Source organism: Capsicum annuum, chromosome 4 (assembly GCF_002878395.1).
Source record: "Capsicum annuum cultivar UCD-10X-F1 chromosome 4, UCD10Xv1.1, whole genome shotgun sequence".
In the NCBI taxonomy this organism is placed as follows: domain Eukaryota; kingdom Viridiplantae; phylum Streptophyta; class Magnoliopsida; order Solanales; family Solanaceae; genus Capsicum; species Capsicum annuum.
The window spans coordinates 229857967-229877230 of NC_061114.1; the positions used below are offsets into that span (position 1 = coordinate 229857967).

A 19264-nucleotide genomic window follows, 5' to 3' on the forward strand; every position below is an offset into this window, starting at 1 on the left:
CCGTAAATTCAATCGAACCCAAAAATCGATACTGTTCACAACACTGTTCACGTACACTGTTCACGGTACTGTTCACAACACTGTTCATAACACTGTTCACGACACAGTTCACAGCACTGTTCACGATATGTTTCTCTTGATTTTTTTTCTCTCTCGCGCGATTCTCTCTTCTATCCCTCTTTTTTTTTTGTTCTTCTTGTGAGGAAGATGATTTGGTAATTGTTGTTATTGTGGAGAAGATGATGATGAAAGAATGAGCCTCCCCTTTTTTCCCTTTTAGAATTTTTCTTTTATATTTTTTATTTGATTTTTTCTTTTCTTTATTTATTATCCTATGTGGAAGCATATAATTGGTAGCTTGTGAGAATAAGTGTGTGACATGTGGAAAAGTTAGTGTGGCATGTGAAAACATGAGGGTGGCGTGTGGAAAAATGAGTAGGACGTGTGCCTTTTGCATGTATTCAATGAAAAATGGAAAGTGAGGTGTTGAGGTGGCATAGTGAGGTGGCAAAGATGCTATGTATTTAATTATTTTCAATTCTTTCTTCTTCTTTTTTTTTGGGGGGAGAAATTATCAATTAAATAAAAGTATGATAAGGTGAATAAAATAAAAATAAAAATAAAAATTTTAAAAAAATAATATTTTTGGGAAAGGATAAAATTACGTGTCGACATATAGATTTGAACCAAAACCAGAAAGGTCTAATCTTTTCATTTGTACTTAGCATAGAAATGTTATTGTCTGAGTGTTAATTAGGTAGGGTTGAACAAAAACAAGCAAAATGACATCTAATTATATGATTTGATCTCACTTACTTTATGCCTTATTGCATTTGTGGATGGGGTTTTTTCTATAATGATTATATGTGTGTGAAATTTGTTAACTCAATTAATTTATATTTTAATCGTGTAGGGAATATTTTGAAAAGAAAGCACTTCATAGTGGAGTTCCTTATCTTTTAAGTTTTAAATTCGAAATTTCTAATTAAAAATATGAGTGTTCACTCGTCTTTTCGATTTGAACTTTTTGATTTTGAGAAAATTCCACCCTATCAGAATCAAAATAATTCTTATTTGGTTTGATTTTCCCTCTCGGTTCATTTTATTCAATTTGGTTATTTTTGGTTATTTGATGGAATCATATAAAATTATATGGATCTAATATAATGATTGAATAAACTTAACCAAGTAACCCTTTAGTACAATTATTTTCTCCTTGTCAAATTATATGTTTTGACTTATAAGGGTAAAATGAGAAAAGAATAATTAGTTTTAGCTTGAATTTCTAGAGTGATAAATAATTTGAGACAATTACTATAAGAAATTATAAAAAATAATATGAGACGAAGGGAATAATTTAGAAGCAAAACATTGAAACATTTGATACAGTATATATATAAATTTATCTATATAAATTTAAAATGACCATATTACAATACAAGCATACAAGGAGGGGGGGGGGGGGGGGAATAGAAGTATGTTTAAATTGATGCACTTACAACTTTTGCATGAAAGACAAAAAGTGCCTTATTATAATCCTTTGATATATCGAAAATAAAAATGGAAATTTCACACTACTCTACATACACACAATAATGACTAGGGTAATTCATAAATTTCACCAACAATCGAGCTAGTACATTTTGAATATCAAGAATAAAAAGACGGGGAGGGGCGGGCTGCTTTCAGTAAAACAGTGAGCATGCCGCTGCTGCCTATCACACGTATATATGATATGAACTCAGAAACTTCAAATCTTGAACTTCTCGACTTTCTAGAAGTTCATAGAGCTTGAATATGTTTGCCCAAATTGCCAATTGGATGAAGCAACATTTAAGAATGTTTTGGTGACACCATCTGATGTTGTGACCTTAAATGACAAAGATTGTCCATCGAGACGCGCATTGGATTGCCAATTGGCCCCCCAATTTCTAGACATTGCCATCCAATTAGTTCTTGAACCTTTAATTTGTACTGATTGAACAGATCCAGCCCCTCCTACATTGCTTATCATTAATAGCTCAAAATACTCCCTTCCATTTATGGTAAATCTAACTCCACCTTTTTTCTCACAAGGAATCCTACAAACACACAAATTTCAAGTCAAACTATAGCCAATATACAATCAAATTAAACATCTATAACAACAGTGGTAGAGTCAGGGTTTTCATTTAGGGGGTTTAGAAGTAAATATACAAACTAATCGAAGAGAACTCAACATTTATTATATATGTATAAAAATATTTTTAACCATATAAAAACAGTACAATTTTCCGTCGAAGGACCCCTGGAGAAAAGGTAACTCCGTCACTGTATATCAGAAATTCTTTATAACAATATTTTACTATAGCAGTCATTTTTTTTCCTAAAATTGATCTTTCAATTATATTAGTATATCTTTTCATATAACAACGTTTCGCTACATCTGAACAAACAATCCATGTTATAGATAAGTTTGATTGTACGTACTTTCTATTGAAATGTGTATATGTAGTATATGAGTAGAGTAGAGAATGCTTACCCTATTAGCGTATCGTCACTAGATATATGTATTACTACACGTAAATGTTGTGTTAAAATAGGCGGTTTGAGCTGAATTTGAAATGGTTGAGTTATAATCCATCAAGAACAAGTTGGGCTACATAATGACCTTTTTAAGGCTACTCTTTAAATTCTCTCTACGTTAGCTAAGTGACTTAAATTTTGCCTTTAAATGTAGTTGGATGAACCTTCCTTTTTGTAGCCAAAATATCGGCCACTAGGCTGTTAGTGGACAAACTTTAAATAGCCGTCAAAGAGGTCATTTGTGCAAATGTTCATTTATTATCTAGCCCATCCAACTCAAACTAACAATTTTTATTTAGTTATCATAATTATATGTAACCAACCAATTTTATTTTTTCTTTAAAATTTTCTCGTAAGTCAATTTGGACTACATAAGCTATTCATATTAGTCCAGATCCAATTCATTCAAACTTAAATTGATTCGACGTTTCACACAATAACTTTGAACAACCTTAAATTATATTTTCTTCTTTTCAATTTGTCTATATTACATTCTTTTTATTTTATTTCTAAAAAAATATCTTTTTTCCCCGTACAACACTTCAGTTTTAACTTTCCATGTTACATGTTAAGATCACAAAATTAAACTACATTTTAGTACATTCTACTTTCTACTTATATTTAAGTTAGATCCACGAAATTTAATAAGGGAAAATAGTCTCAAATTTACCTAAACTTTGATGAAATTTGTTGTAACACATCTGAACTTTTGTGGGGTCTAGGGGCGTCATAGACCCCCACAAAGTTCAACCGTGTTATAACAAATTTCGTTAACGTTTAGGTATATTTGAGGGTATTTTCCCATTTAATAATCCTCTTTATTTTGTTAAACTCATGTCGAGTCAAAATCAGACAAACAAACTAAAACGAGTTAACGAGTAAGAATAGTAGTACCTTTGGTAGAGGACAGGTACAATGCCACCTCTATAAATACCAATGTGTTCCCAAGCAGGTTGAGCCATGTCAAAATGTGGCCTTGGAGGATTACACCATCCACCATTGTTACTAGGAAGTGCATAATTTGGTGGACAAAAATTTGTGGCTGTAATTGTAATTGATGTTCCCTTTATGCACCATTTTGAATCTTGATTATAATCACACATAATTTTGTAACATTGACCACATGATGCTCCATCATTGAACAATGCAGTACTTAATGCAGCTGTGTTTGTACCATACCCTGTTGAGTACAAGTTCCCATAACCACAAGCACCCCCTGTTCCACACATACACACACAAAAAGCTTTTCATTTGTTAATAATCGTTATTGCTAAGCCGTGGAAACAGACTCCAGTGAACAATGTAGGATAACACTGTGTATAATAGATCTTTGTGATTCTGATTATTTTACGAACCCCACTTATAGTGGGAGCTTTAATGCACCGAATGAGCACAATTTTTCATTTTAAAAAAAATTAATATATATCAAAAGTGTATTTAGAAATTTGATCATGTCTTTTTTACTACTCAATTGGAGTTAAGAGTGTAACAAGTGAGACTGACACAATTGAGTAATTTGACTAAATCTTTTGTGTGTCTTATAAACTTATTTAATATGCACTATTAATTCTGAATAAAATCCCGAACATATAAGTTTCAAATTTCAATTCCGCAAAATATTTCTATCGGCTTGAAATTCACGGAAAAATATGAAGACATCATACCTAAAAATTGTGACCCTAGACATGACATGTGACATTTCTATAGTTATATAAAGAGCATGTCATTAACGATGAATGATACCAACCAACTACAGATAAAATAATGTCACATAAAATAGAACAGAAGACGAGAGAGTATAATTCTTGAAAGACAAGTTTTTCAAACATACCCATAGTGCCAGAAGCATCAGATCCACCATAAAAAGTAGCATGAGCACTCATCCATCCAGAAGCAGAGAAAGCATTTGCACTAAGCAAAATGTTAAATAAACCAAATATAAAACCCAATGCTAAAATACAAATTTTAGCCATTTCCTTAAGAAAAATAAGTAGAAGAATTGAGCAAATGGAAATGTTATGTGTTGTAGAAATAATAATGTGCAAAGAAAGAAGAGTAGCAGCTCATATTTATATAGGGAGGTTGGCCTATTTAATACAACTGTGCAACCTCACATGTGATCACTACAACTTGTTTGTGGAGAAAAAAAAGGACTCTACATTTATTTTAATATTAATATCGCAACTCATTAAAGGTGGAGTCGAAATTTTTAGTTTATGAAATTTAATTATAATATTTTTTTACTAACTGATTTTGACTAAATTAATTCTATATGCTAAGTAAAATTTGAGCCAAGTTTATTAGAAGTTTTTTGAACCTATAATTACAATACTGATTCCGCCTCAGTAAATGTCAATTATAACTTTGATTTTGGTCAAAATTCACCAAATGTATTTAATTTTGAGATAATTAATATGTGTGTGTTTTTATTATATTTTAAAATTATATTACTCTCGAATATAAAGTAAGGGTATAAATTTGAGATTACACCTGATAATTTAATAGGGTAATTTAATTAATTTTTAAATATTTACTATTTGTGGCAAATTTTTAATTTAGTATTACAAAAATAAGAATATGAAGATGTCGGTGTATGGAAAACTAAAAACAAAAATTCCTAAATTGTAATTTTATTGTAGAAAACTGAAAAATGTCATGATCTTATTCATTTAAGACCCATGTTCTCATATATCAAACTTATTCTCCTATCCACATGGTTTTCCCATCAGAGAATCACTTGAAGATCAAAATTTCGTATCAAATTTTGTCTCAATTTTATCATATTGTTTTTTCCTATGTGAATCCTTGTTTTTTTGTGCATTTCAAAATATTATATATATCTGAATTCATAGTGGCGGAGTCAGAAATTTCACTAAGGAGATTCACGAGTGAACATACAAACTAATCGAAGGGGGTTCGACATCTACTATATATACATAAAATATAATTTTAACCATGTATATATTGTATAATTTTCTGTCGAAGGGGGTTCGGACGAACTAACCCCTTTCTCAAGTGTAGCTCCGCACCTGCAAATTCAGATCGAACATTAATTAGTTCGACCCTCGTACTTTAAATTAAATCAAACAAATTGAAACAATATACCAAGTGTAATCCTATAAACAAGATCTGATAGTGGTAACATGTACCAAACATTATTCCTCCCTCGTAGAGATAGAAAAATTATTTTAATAGACCCTCGATGAAAATAAACCATTTCAAAGTTATTTGAAAAACGAAAATACATACATAAAAATAATAACAACAACAAAATAACATGAAAGTGAAGAAAGCATAATAACGACAACAAAATACTACAAGAAACACAAAATAAATTCAGATTATAATCGAAACCAAGCCAAACAAATTGAGAGAGTAATATATTTCAATGCTCAGTTAGGATAATATAATAAAATATAAATATATTTTCTGTCAAATATATATTAAATTTTGCAACCTCACATGGCTTTGCTTTGACATTACGTGCATCTGTCCCATCATTCTCATGTTAATGCACATGTTTGTGTTTTTATTAGGCCCTTCTTTTAGTTACCATACTATATATACTTGTCTTTGTGGTCCAATTAGATAATAATAATAATATTAATTATTCGATTATACATATAACTTAGGTTGCTAATTCCATTTTACATGTCAGATTAAGAATAATTTATATTAACATAAGGACAATTATACTAAGATCCATCTTGATAATATTTTCTGCAAATCTACCCACCTTGGACGGTAAGATTCTTGCATATCCACTTTTTGAGATATCATCTTTTAAAACTCAAAAATAATTTGTGATTTTCATAATATATAAATTTGAGTGATCGTACGTGAAATTAACTCAATTAGAGAACAAAATGCATAGGTTTCTTATTTAAGTTCAAGAATCTTAGGCATTATTTGAATAAATTTAAGTGTTTGCAACGATAGAAGTTTTTCGAAATTGAACAAGGTAACTAATCAATCGAAGGGGTTCGACATCTACTGTATATACATAAAAAATAATTTTAACCATTTATATATAGTGCTATAATTTTCTATTGAAGAATGTTCATATGAACCCGTGTAGTTTCGCCCCTACTTCCCATAGTAACTACTTTGGAATCGTAGCCAAATATAGATTGATACATCAACATTTATAAAATTGCTTTTCAAATTGATTAAATAAGTTGCTTGTTTTCAAAATTATTGGTTCTCTGAGAATTTTTTTTATTAAAATAACAGATTTTAACAATTTGATCAAGCATATTGTAACCCTATCATTGCTTATTTTTATCAAAATTACATAGTACTATTATCTTTATCTACCACAAATGTGAAAGCATTTCCATCTAATCAAAATTTGTGAATTTGATTCTTTAGTCATAAGGTTGGTTGATCAATAAGTCTTCACTTATTTACACCTAATTAAGTAATTATGCCTCAATTAACGGCATGTTTGGAGAAAAAGTAGAAACATGTCTTTTGTCTTTAGACTTTATCAACGTAGAAAAATGCTATCCTGGATGAAAAAAAATAAATGTGTTTGATAATTTTCCAATTTTTAAAATTCATGAAACTACCCATGTGATTGTTGTCTCCACCGCCAAGCAAAAATAGTTTTGTGCGTTTTTTTATGTGATGCTCGATATTCATATTAGAGTATCTCAGCTAATTTGAATCTACACTACGTAAAACCTATTAATAAGGAAATTACGAGTTATTAGAATTTCTTTTTAATATTCTAAATCGAAATTGAATCCCGTAACCTCTAGTTAATAATAAAGAGATCGTATCTATTCCACCACGACTTATGTTTTGCATGCAAAACATAGTTGGCTGAAGAGTCCACTATTTTGAATACCAACCATATAATTTTATGGTTCTTGTTTTTTTTTTCTTTTATAAAATAATAAAAAATAAAAATAATACCTACCATATGGTTTGGGATAATAAATTGTCAAACAGGACAAACAGTAGGCTGACACGTGGACTATAGGTATTGCTGGTAGAAAATCACGTCTAACGACCAATAATATAATATTTCAGGTCCATATTATCCATCCGACTTTTAAATGTTTATATAAATAATAATATTTATCTGAATTTTCATTTTTCCCCCCTTAAATATTTTACTCAACTGTAATACTCTAATAAGCAAATAAAGGATAATTCGAAACAAAGATACTAATACAATGAATCTGTAAAATTATTGTCATGATAACGGGAGGTCACACAATCAAATTGTGAAAACGGTCTCTTGCAAATGCTTAGTGTACACTATATTCTTGAGGTCCGACTCTGTGCATACTAGGAGTTTCAGCACATTGGATTGCCCCTTTTAATCTGTAAAGACAGTTAAATTCTTACTCTCGCCGTTTCAATTTGTATGTCATACTTCTTTTTTAGTTTGCTCCAAGGAAAACATCATAATTATTTAGAAATAAATTACTTTAAACTTCTCAAATTACTCTTAATGAGATGACTTACAGTCGTGGCAATACCCGTTATGGCTTTTGCGTAAACCTATTAACTTCTGTTTAAAACCTTTGTCATTGTGTAAATAAAACTATCTAATGTGTACGAATAGTTTATCAAAAATCCAATAAGCAAACAAAATTATGACCTAGAATCTATAATCTAAAGATCTTGATTTCTTCTTTTTTTTACTATCTCACGCATATACATTATTTATTTTAGATCATAAATTTTAACAATCTTTCTTTTTTCGTCAAATTTTCTCTACGAGCACATAAACTGAGATAGAGCGAGTATTTGGGATTGAAGAGGGAGAGTAACTATTCTAATCCAATAAATTAGAACATTGTTGAATGCTAATCATTTGGACATTTTAATTAACAAGAACTTTGAATGATTCAAGGCTAATGATCTGTTCAGAAATAATTATTTCCAGTTCATCAAATTAATATATTAATAATATGCAAACAGCCTTATAAACATATTGAATAATTAAACTTGAAGCTATTGAAGAATGTCAACGAGACAATTTTAGCAGAAAAAGAGGATGTAAAAAGAAAAAGAAGGGCACAACAATTGACTGGTCCATTATTATTTTACAAATACTACATATTAGGAGTATAAATTATTCTTTACTTGTTAAATTGGCAAAAATAACAAAGACAACTTGTATATGACTACTTTAAAGCTTTTTTTATTTTCATCTACTTATTTATGGGTCAATATCAAGATTTGACCGTTGGACGTATTGGATGGTGACACGTGGCATTGGAGGATAATTATGCAGAAGATTATGCTAATAATATTGTTAGTTTTGTCTTGTTAATTGTTTCGATACTTATTTCTTTTATTGAATAACTTTATCACGTCTAATAAGTAAATTAGGATTTATAATCTTATTACGTGATCATCTCAATCTATATGTCCTTGAACCATATTAACAAATTCAATTATTACTCTAGGCCACCAATTAAGAGTAAACAACTTATATGTGTTTTCGAGTTAGTTTAGTTGAGATTCTTGTTTTTATACCGCTACTGTTACATCAGCTAGTTAATTTAGTTGAGGTGATTCGTTATGATATGGAGCAGTTACAACTTACGGAGAACATGTCTTATTATGATAGGAAGTTGTCGAGGATGCGGACTAGGGTAGAAGGTTAGTGGATAGAAGTTCGTCCGTGATAGTAGGTAAGAGTGTGTATCTACACTTGTAGTAGCTTTCTGTGGATTTCTATAACAAAGGAAAGCCTCCTACCCTAATACTATGCCATTGTTCGTGGTGTTTCGGTGATCAGAGCCGGCCCTTGGGTAAAGCCAATGAAGCAAAGGCTTTAGGCCCCTAATTTTTTGGGGCCCATTTTGGAATAATAATAATAAATTTATAAATTTATTTTAAAATAAATCAACAATATTTAAATTAAAAATAAAAAAAAAATTACAAAAGAAATTTGAACAATTGAAGTATATGAAAAATATTTTAGATTTTTTATTTGATGAAAAAACTAAGATCATCGGGTGATAGAAACATGAAAAAAATATTATATTAATCACGAAAGTTTCTTAAAACATAATGCTAGTCAGATATTAATAGTTTTGATTTACGCTTTAAATTAAAAGTGTGAAGGACAATGATACAAATAGAAAATAATTTTTTACTAAACTCAATCAGATTAAAAAATTTAATTATTTTCAAATGCTTATATTTAAGATCTCTAAAAATATTTAAGGTCTTTCATTATGATTCTGCTTTAGGCCATGAAATTGGTTCAGCCGTCCCTGTCGATGATATCTTGAATTTTTGAATAGATAGTTTATAGTATTACTATGTGGGTGTCTTGATTTCTTTATAATGTAGAAGTGTGTATCTCATTTTGATTGTGTGCTTTTAGATTTTTGTTTGTTTGTTTGATTATATTGTTATCAGTCTGAGTCGAGGGTCTATCGGGAAAAGTCTCTCTACTTCATCTGAGGTAGTGATATGGACTGTGTACACTTTATCCTTCCCAGACCCCACTTTGCGGGAATACACGGAATATGTTGTTCTTACATCATCTAGTATTAAAATGTTTATTTACATTTAGAATCATTTAGGACTCGAATAGAGTTCCAAAATTTGAAATTTATGAATTTCTATAACGATTTTAATAAAATATATGATAATAACCGAATTCATAATCAAATATGTATGATATTTATATATTTGCCATTCATTAATAAGATCTGCATCTCAATATCTCAGGTTCCTGCTATTGTCTTGTGTATTTGTTGTTTGACTATGTTGTAAGCTGACACCATTTGATTTATATGCTCTTTGACTACTTCATAGTACTAAGAGATTCTTTCAAGAAGCTAAATCATTTTCCCATACCTTGTGCCAAACCAAATATGAAATGCTGACAAAATTCGAGAGACAATAGATCAAAGTTACCCTCCACTATATTTTCCAATTAGCCAAATAGTTCAAAAGTATCAGACCTACTAACGACTGCTGCAAAATAAGGAAAAATGAGCGGATAACCATACATTATTTTATACATAAATGAATGTAGACTCATCTTCATGGGTTGTTCAAGAATAAGACTATTAAAACATGATTCATGTTCATCAGTTTGATTTGATTTGATTCTTTTAAAAAATAATGACATTTCTCTTTTTTACTTCCTGCAATTGGAAAAGAATTCTCCAATCATTTTTCAACTTATAATCCGTCTAACTATTTATTGTGGCGATTAAAATTTTCTTGAATTATGGAGAAAATGTTTAAAGATCAGCCTCAATCAATTGAGTGAATTGATAAGCAATACAAGAAAATAGATAAATCTCAAAATTGTTTCTTTAAATAAAAATTAAGGCTGGATTCATAATTATCCTTTATAAATGAAGTGTAAAGTTCATTATCCTATTAGAGATAAATGTAACTTTCATGAAAATTGTATATATAACCTATTGGTTCGTTTGTGTCTTTTATGTTATTTGTTTTAATAAAACCAAACCAGAACAAATATTATCGATGTTTAAGCACTTAAATTCAAACCAAAGCAAAACAAACTAAAATCGACCTATTTAATCAGTTTGGATTGGTTTGTTTGTTTGGATCGGTTTCTAACCAGATCATGAACACCCTTTCTGCCAACTAAAACCAAGGCACATTTACGAACAATGTCAACAAAGAAGGACAAATCAAAGAATGTGCTGCTCACTAACGAAAATTACACTTGATCAACCACCTAATCAAGCAGTAGAATGAAGATAAGAGGATATCATGAAAAAAACAAAGAAAAAAAAACTCACCACATACGGGCGGTCATGAAATCTATAATTAGTCTACTCTGTTTACAGATAGATAACCTACTGTTAACACGGAGTAACTGACGAATGAAAAACATAGAACATGGAGCAGGCACTCATAGCACATAATCTTTGTATTCTTCAAGCTTTGACCATTTAAGCACCACCGCCATGGATCGGCCCATTGGATCTGAATCCACGTCCCCTGCCACGAGTTCCCCTTCCACGGCCACGGCCTACAACAAAATCAAAATCTTAGCTTAAGCTGTCGAGAAACATGCATCTTCTCAATCGTGAAACCAAAGGAGCTCAAAGGCATGCATGGCATAAACCATTCCAGCATGGATTTCCAAATCCAATGAACTGTTCATAGCTGTTCCCAGCATGAGGCAATCCACATAAAATGCAACTCTAGTGCAGGGAAAACCATCAAATAAACGTCATTAAAGCAGAAAGGAAAAAGAAGGGCAGTTGGAAATCAATAGCGGGAAAGGCAGCAAAGCTCTACCTCGACCCTGTTGCATGGGGGCGGCTTCTTGATTGTAAAAGCCAGCATCTAGCTGGACATCCTGTGGACCATTGTACCCTCCCCTTCCACGGCCACGGAAGCTACGACCCCTGCCTCGACCCCTACCCCTACCATAGCTCCGGTTGCGATCATAACCACCATCATCATACTCGGCCGGCATAAAACCATTTCCTGGATAAGATAGCAGCCAGCATGTAATGAACAGTAACCACTAACACTCGCATCTCGTAAAACCAGTCAATTACACATCAACAGAGAGCTGCCTATTATTTTCACCATTCCCGACATACAGGTGCCATTTAAGAATATGGTGCAGGGAAAACAAGAAAGAGTACCCATTGTACATGTCATTCAAACCCCACTAACTTTAAGCACGTGTATCTGGAACTCAAAAACGTAAGGTGAAAGTACCACGAAGAACCATTAAGACAACATTTATGCCCATCTCAAACAAGCCTATGTTTCATTCAAGCAATCAGAACGAATTGAATTGTTCAAATTTAAAAAATTGTAATTTTGAGCATATTATCTCACTCAATAGAAATCTCAACCTTTAGCAAAAGAATAAATACAAGCACTTCACATGTTGCTGAGAGAAGGGTTGACGATTGGCCTCTGAACGCTTAGAGCATTCACCATTAATTTAGAACATTATTTCAAAAGCATATATAGCTTCGGCAAACACATTTCTTTTTTTGATAAAGTATTGCTTCAGCATTTCTCATTGTTTTGATAATAGATAATACATTTTAATCAGGATAGTGCCGGCAGCCATAAGAGCCTCGACCAAGGCAGACAGGATGAATCACCTTGTAGTCTTGAACCTGCTGTGAATCAAATTTGGTGGATTTATCTCCCTAGATATTAACCCCTTTACCAGGACATGTGCGCATGGTTCCTCTATCCCAACAATGAATCCTTTAAATGGACACCAATACATAATTCCTCTATCCAGCTAAGAATCTATTTACCAGGAAATCAATGCATACTTCCTCTATTGTCCGGTTTTATATGAAGGAAGAGAACCAAACTTAACTTTACAGGTGATTTCTGTTTTTCTTTTTTAATTTAGAAAGACAACAGTTAAAACGATTTTTACACCAGCTTAATATCGAACAGATAGAGGGACCGATGAGCCACACACACTGAGGATACACCAACTCCCAAAAGCATCAAAACATCTGTTTGCAGGTGTAAGCCGAATTATATGTTTAATTTTACGTCATCACTGCAACCTTTATGAAAATCTCCAAAAGAATACGTACCAGCAAAACCTCTGGACCTTCCCCTGCCTCTACCACCCCGGCCTCTTCGTCCACCACTAGGAGATCCTTCTGCATAATCATATAATAGCTAATAATACCATCGTGTTTCACATACCACCAGCATTTGCATCTATTCATAAATTTATAAGAGAAACAAACCTCCATCGTAGTCAAAATCTGTTGACACTTTCACCTGGTCTGCTGGCAGTGGCGGTTGGTACCTGCAGGCAAGAGCAAGGTATAAGGCTACAAGTTCTGCCAACCAATTTGCTCACACCAAATTATGGTACTTGCACGATGACCACATTATTTACATTGAACACCAGTGAATTTAAGAAAGAAATATCTCTAATTCTGTGAATGCGGCGTACACTAGTGTAGAACTCTTCAAGATTGTAAATTTAATAATACCTCCAGCCCAACTAATTTTACAACCGTCTATCTAATATTTCATACCACTACTAGTAAAATATGATATAATAATATATCAAACCAACATTTTAAATTTCATCTCCAGAATAGGTGGAGGAAGTACTTGAAAATAGGAAGATCTAATTCCACATGAATTCAAGATTAAGATAGAAATATTACATAATAGACTCGAACAATGAGTAATATAAAAGACCAAAATACTCACCCCACAGCATTCTTATCCAGTTCCTTCTTAGAGAGAGAAATTGTGATCATTGAGACATGCCTGGTGGTCTCGAGACTGCAGCAAATAGAGCAGTTACGTATATACTTAGAGCAATACATACGGCAGCACAACTTATTTTCAAAGCTTCAAAGATGCACTTACGGCAGGAGGCCTTCTTCAAGGGGTTCCCATGTATCAGTAATATCAGTGGATGTAATAGACGTTACTTGGTGAAGACCAACAATTCTCCTCTGCACAAGCCTCATGCCAATATGCAAAATTCAATCAGCAATCGAATAAATAGAACAGCAGAATCTATATAGGAGAAACATTCACTTTTTACCTTAATCAATTCCACAATTGTCACTGTCTTGTTGATTGCCCTGCCCATTGCCTTGAACACAATCTCGTCTGATTCTTTCTCCTAAAAAGATTGCATAAATAACAAGGAGATCAATAGTGGGGTAAAAACATGAATACACATGATGCAGGCATACACAACGTATGAATAAGTAAATAACTAGTTGATTTCTTCCTATCTGCCCTACCCTTGTGGAGGAGAACCATGAGGTCTCTTAAGTTTAATTCCCAACATAGACCAAATGACACTAGGTGATTTCTTCCCATCTGTCCACCATGGATAGGACCTATGTTGCTTGGACTCTTCAAAAATGTTGTGGGTGCGTGTTGGGATACTCCAAAAGTGAATCCGATACGGGTGCAGCAACAATTTTGGAGAGTTTGAGCAACATAGAGTAGAGGACAGGGTTATACATATAGCTAGTATTTTCTTATTGGTGGAAGATGACAGGTATCTCATGAAATTAGTTGAGGGGTGTGAAAACTTGCCCGAACACCACGGCATTAAAAAAAAAAAAAGAAACGCAAATTAAAGGATATTTTCCTCCAAACTACGGAAAAAATTAACTGCAACTTTAATTTTTTTCCTTTTATTGTTTGAGAGAAGAAAAATGAGCTGGTTTGCAAAAGGCTGTGAGATACATAATTATACACACTCTCTTTGGCCAATGTGTAGAAGATATCTGCGGTCACACTATAGGTAGAGAAATTGATCGGATGGAGCTCACATAACTCAGAAGGGTGCGAAACAACACAGACCTTATCCTAACAAATCTCTAATCAAATTAATACAATAACTAACACATCAACCAGGAAAATAAGTAATGTGACAGCAATATAAGCATTCTAATTTCTAACAGAACAAACTACCACTCTCTTCTACACTTTACCCCTAAAAAGGAAAGATATACTCAAACCAAAGAAAGAACTTTGGATACAAACAATTCCACTATTTATGGTACTGATACAAAACAAATCTTAAGCAATCTCAAAAGCATAGAACCATACAAACATTCCAAAAAAAATAACACATTGGCATTTTAGGACATCTCAAACTGATTCAATACAACTTCTTTGGACAATATAAAATCAATAAAAGCTAAACACGTTTCAATCTTCCATGTGATTCTCTCAATCAAACAAATATTTTCCATCATCACTTCAGTTACCTTCCACTATTACTAATAAATTATATAAGCCAAATTTATCGTGTCCAGATATAGCACAGCACCATATACAACAGAATGGCTGCAAATAAAACACATAAACATGTACATAACTTAACGAAATGAAAAAAACAGAGCTCGCAGAGGATTCTTCTAAAAAGCCCTTAAAGTTATGAGCTAAGCAGAAAAAAAGAAAAAGTTCTACAATTATATAATCAATAAAAACTATACACGTTTTAATCTTCTATGTGATGCTCTCAATCAAACAAATAACCATATACAATGGAATGGATGTGATAAAATAGATGGCCAAACACATAACATAACAAAACAAAAACCAGAGCACCAAGAGCATTCTTCTAAAAAGCCCTTAACTTTATATGAGCTAAGCATAAAACATTAACAAACTTCATAATTTGCACGATATAATCAATTAAAACTATACACGTTTCGAACTTCTATGCGAAGCTTTCAATCAAACAAATATTTTTCCATAGAAACATATACAACCGAATGGCAGCATAGAAACATATACAACCGAATGGCAGCAGATAAACAGGCACATAAACATGACAAAACAAAAAACAGAGAACGCAGACAATTCTTCCTGAAAAAAAGCCCTTAATTTTACATGAATTAAGCTCAAAATTACAAAAGATGACATTTTTATAAGAAAACTCACCTGAAGCAAGGTCATAGCATAAGTAATATAGCTTCGCATCCTTCCCTGGCTAGTAATCCGAATCTCATTCGCATCAATGGGTGTCTCAACCCTTGGCTTCTCCACTTTCTGGTACCGATCCATCTATTCATCACCAAAACAACCTCAAATCTCAACAATCCCAACATACATACCATCAAACGAAACAAAAACTACACCACAACAAACAAATTAACACAACAAAGAACAAAAACAATATAACCAGGATGAAGAAATTAAGCACAAAAATTAGTCAAACGGAACGAAAAATACAACAAGCAAGAAGAAATTAAGCACAAAAATTAATCAAACAGAAATAAAAAATACAAGAAGGATGAAGAAATTAAGCACAAAATTAATCAAACAGAACCAAAAATACAACCAGAATGAAAAAAATTAATGCAACGGATTATCAAACAGAAGATAAAAATGTAACTTTCTTCAAACAGAACAAAAAATTCAATCGAGACGAACAAATTAAACACAAAAAAAATTAACGTCACAGATTTGATAAAACTCTAGATTTCTTCAGCCAAAACAAAAAAAAATACAACCAGGACGAATAAATTAAGCACAAAAACATATCAAACAGGTCAAAAAAATACAAATTAATGTTACAGATTTCATCAAACAGAAGATAAAGCTATAGATTCCTTCAAACAGAACAAAAAATACAACAGGACACAGAAATTAAGCACAAAAATTAATCAAACATATCAAAAAAATACAAATTAATGTTACAGATTTCATCAAACGGAAGATTAAGCTATAGATTTCTTCAAACAGAACAAAAAATACATTCAGGAAGAATAAATTAAGCACAAAAATTAATCAAACATATCAAAAATACAAATTAATGTTACAGATTTCATCAAACAGAAGATAAAGCTATAGATTCCTTCAAACAGAACAAAAAATACAACCAGGACGAAGAAATTAAGCACAAAAATTAATAAAACATATCAAAAAATACAAATTAATGTTACAGATTTCATAAAACAGAAGATTAAGTTATAGATTTCTTCAAACAGAACAAAAAATACATTCAGGAAGAATAAATTAAGCACAAATATATATCAAACATATCAAAAAATACAAATTAATGTTACGGATTTCATCAAACAGAAGATAGAGCTGTAGAATTCTTCAAACAGAACAAAAAGTCTCATAAATTAAGCACAAAAAATCTCATAAATTAAGCTTACGGATGAAAATTAAGGGGAAAATAGATTAGATCTGAGAAGGATAGTAATTAACCTTGGTTAAAAGAATAAGGAAGATAAGATTAGTGAGTAATAATTCTTCTCCACGAAAGAAGAGCCCTCTTCTTCGGCTTCGTTTCTTCGTTTACGCCCTAACCGTTTTCCTTCCTATTTTCCGTCTTTATATATTGCCGGCTTTCCGACTTTGCCCTAAACCAACTTTTACCGGTCCAACCGGTTCGCAACTTCAAGCTTATCCACCTATTTTCCTGTCTCTTTTCTTTTTTGTTTCCAAATTATTTATTACTCCTTCCAATTACAAACTAATAATTTATATTATAAAAAAATAATATAAACATACACCTTAACTTAATATATTTACACAAATTATCTTTCAATTACAAACTATAATTTATATTATGAAAAAATAATATAATCATACACCTAAACTTAATATATTTACACAAATTTCTATCTTTATAGAGTAATTACAGACAGATCAATTAACTATGTATCTTCATTGAATGTGTCGAGAGCTAATTATATATCTCAACAGAGTCAAGATCAAAAAAAATGTATCGGGCTAATGATATATCTATACAAAAAAATGTATCTTCATTGGATATATCGTAAGCTAATTATATATCTCAACAGATCTAAAATTGAAATTTTCAGTAATTATGTAAAATATCGAAAACTTTTGTAATTAAACTTGAAATTGTCTGAATTTATATTGTTTGCCCGATTATCATTGGTGTTGTTTCAATTTATGTGTAAGATTTTTCTTTTTAGTTCGAATAATTACATATAATTTAATTTTTTTAATTTTAATTTTAATGAAATAATTTATAATCGTTAAATAATCAAAGAGTGTTTAGTTCTTTCTTAAAATCTCCATCAAATCAGTTGCTACATAAAAAAAATATAGAGAGAGTATTATTTTAAATTGAAATTTGGAGTTTATTTATGTCTCGTTTTTGCATAATTAAATGATGAAATATGCAAATAATATATATTATTTTCCAGTGGCACAATTGATGTATTCCATTTTATTTTTTTTATAATTTGAATATTTTTAACTTGTGTGATGACAAAAATATCAGACAACGACTCATTCCGATATATTTGATCAAATTGAAAGGGTTCGTCTTAGAAAAATTGTGCGTTTATATACTTAAGTATCATTTAATGTGAAATTTTGTATTTTGTGAATGTTATAATTGCTATCAATTAAGATTGAATAATTTATAACTTGATAGTTACGTCGCTACTATTTTAGCTAATTAAATATAGATGGGACACTTTGAAGAAGGAAAGCTCAATGAGCTTAGTACACATCACTCTAAGCAATTATTGTACTTATTTTTTTAAGGCAAGAAGATATACATGAGGGGAGAAAATGAGAGGATATAATCCAATCACTTTCATAATTTATCTGTAGCATGGAAGATATGTAACAATCTGAATTCTCCACAAAAACACTATAGTTTGTAAATAACATTAATCTCAAATTCTCAATATTGTAAGATACAATTTTATAATGTAAATAACAAATGGAAATCGTAGAACGATTGAAGAAATAGGATATGTAATGAGGAAGGGGATGTGCGGAAAAATCAAGATAGGAGATGAAAAAAAATAGATCAAGTCAAAATTGTAGTACATATACATTTCTAGCCACGGCATACAAATAAAACTTCAATATTTTACTCAACTAACAATCCAATTGCATTAGTCTTCTTCAACACTTCTAGCTCATAGGCCCTTATGTAGTCGACTTATTTTGGTTCATCCTTAAGAAGCCAACCTTGTATTTTTGGTAAACAGTCGCCCCAGCCTAATCACTGCGACCGTCTAAGGCCGACTTTTGTCCTTGCTCGATGAATGGGTCTTGCAGTCAAGCTCCCTTCTGCCTTTGCACTCGATGGTCAATCTCCATTCGGTCTAAGAAACTCTTTACACACCTCCATTATCATTTGGAAGGCCTACACCCCAAACTGTCTACTTGAGAATGTCCCTAGTCCAATTGTGAAATGAGGAGATTCACACAGAAAAATAATTGGGCCTTTTGATGAGCGGTGTCA

General features: G+C 31.6%; 2 protein-coding genes across 3 annotated transcripts; both read right to left on the reverse strand.

Moving 5' to 3' along the window:
* Positions 1-1480: 1480 nt before the first annotated feature.
* Positions 1481-4591, reverse strand: LOC107866853 (expansin-A11-like). Its single transcript, NM_001324929.1, has 3 exons — positions 4397-4591; positions 3460-3781; positions 1481-2081 (listed from the first exon to the last, which is right to left on the reverse strand). The coding sequence occupies exons 1-3, from the start codon at positions 4536-4538 to the stop codon at positions 1775-1777; spliced, it is 771 nt and encodes a 256-aa protein (NP_001311858.1). The 5' UTR covers positions 4539-4591; the 3' UTR covers positions 1481-1774.
* A 6569-nt stretch (positions 4592-11160) lies between these two features.
* Positions 11161-17482, reverse strand: LOC107866852 (ribonuclease P protein subunit p25-like protein). 2 transcript variants are annotated; one of them, XM_016712856.2, is made up of 9 exons: positions 17236-17482; positions 15961-16083; positions 14096-14176; positions 13915-14003; positions 13753-13827; positions 13275-13336; positions 13116-13184; positions 11830-12021; positions 11161-11557 (listed from the first exon to the last, which is right to left on the reverse strand). In XM_016712856.2, exons 2-9 carry the CDS (start codon positions 16081-16083, stop codon positions 11478-11480), a joined length of 771 nt encoding a protein of 256 aa, XP_016568342.1. In that variant the 5' UTR covers positions 17236-17482; the 3' UTR covers positions 11161-11477. The 2 variants fall into 2 exon arrangements, with proteins under 2 accessions (XP_016568342.1, XP_047267340.1); XM_047411384.1 differs by having other exon boundaries at positions 11161-11732; positions 17236-17446.
* Between the last annotated feature and the right edge of the window lie 1782 nt (positions 17483-19264).

Bases quoted from the DNA above. Each gene is read 5' to 3' on its own strand.
- LOC107866853 (NM_001324929.1), bottom strand. From the start codon at position 4,538: ATGGCTAAAATTTGTATTTTAGCATTGGGTTTTATATTTGGTTTATTT. The intron at 3,782-4,396 runs GTATGTTTGAAA...TGTGTGGAACAG, and splicing joins TGATGCTTCTGGCACTATGG to GGGGTGCTTGTGGTTATGGG. The intron at 2,082-3,459 runs GTACTACTATTC...GTGTGTTTGTAG, and splicing joins GTACCTGTCCTCTACCAAAG to GATTCCTTGTGAGAAAAAAG.
- LOC107866852 (XM_016712856.2), bottom strand. From the start codon at position 16,083: ATGGATCGGTACCAGAAAGTGGAGAAGCCAAGGGTTGAGACACCCATT. The intron at 13,828-13,914 runs GTAAGTGCATCT...TATTTGCTGCAG, and splicing joins CTTGAAGAAGGCCTCCTGCC to TCTCGAGACCACCAGGCATG. The intron at 13,337-13,752 runs GTGAGTATTTTG...TCTTGCCTGCAG, and splicing joins CTGGATAAGAATGCTGTGGG to GTACCAACCGCCACTGCCAG.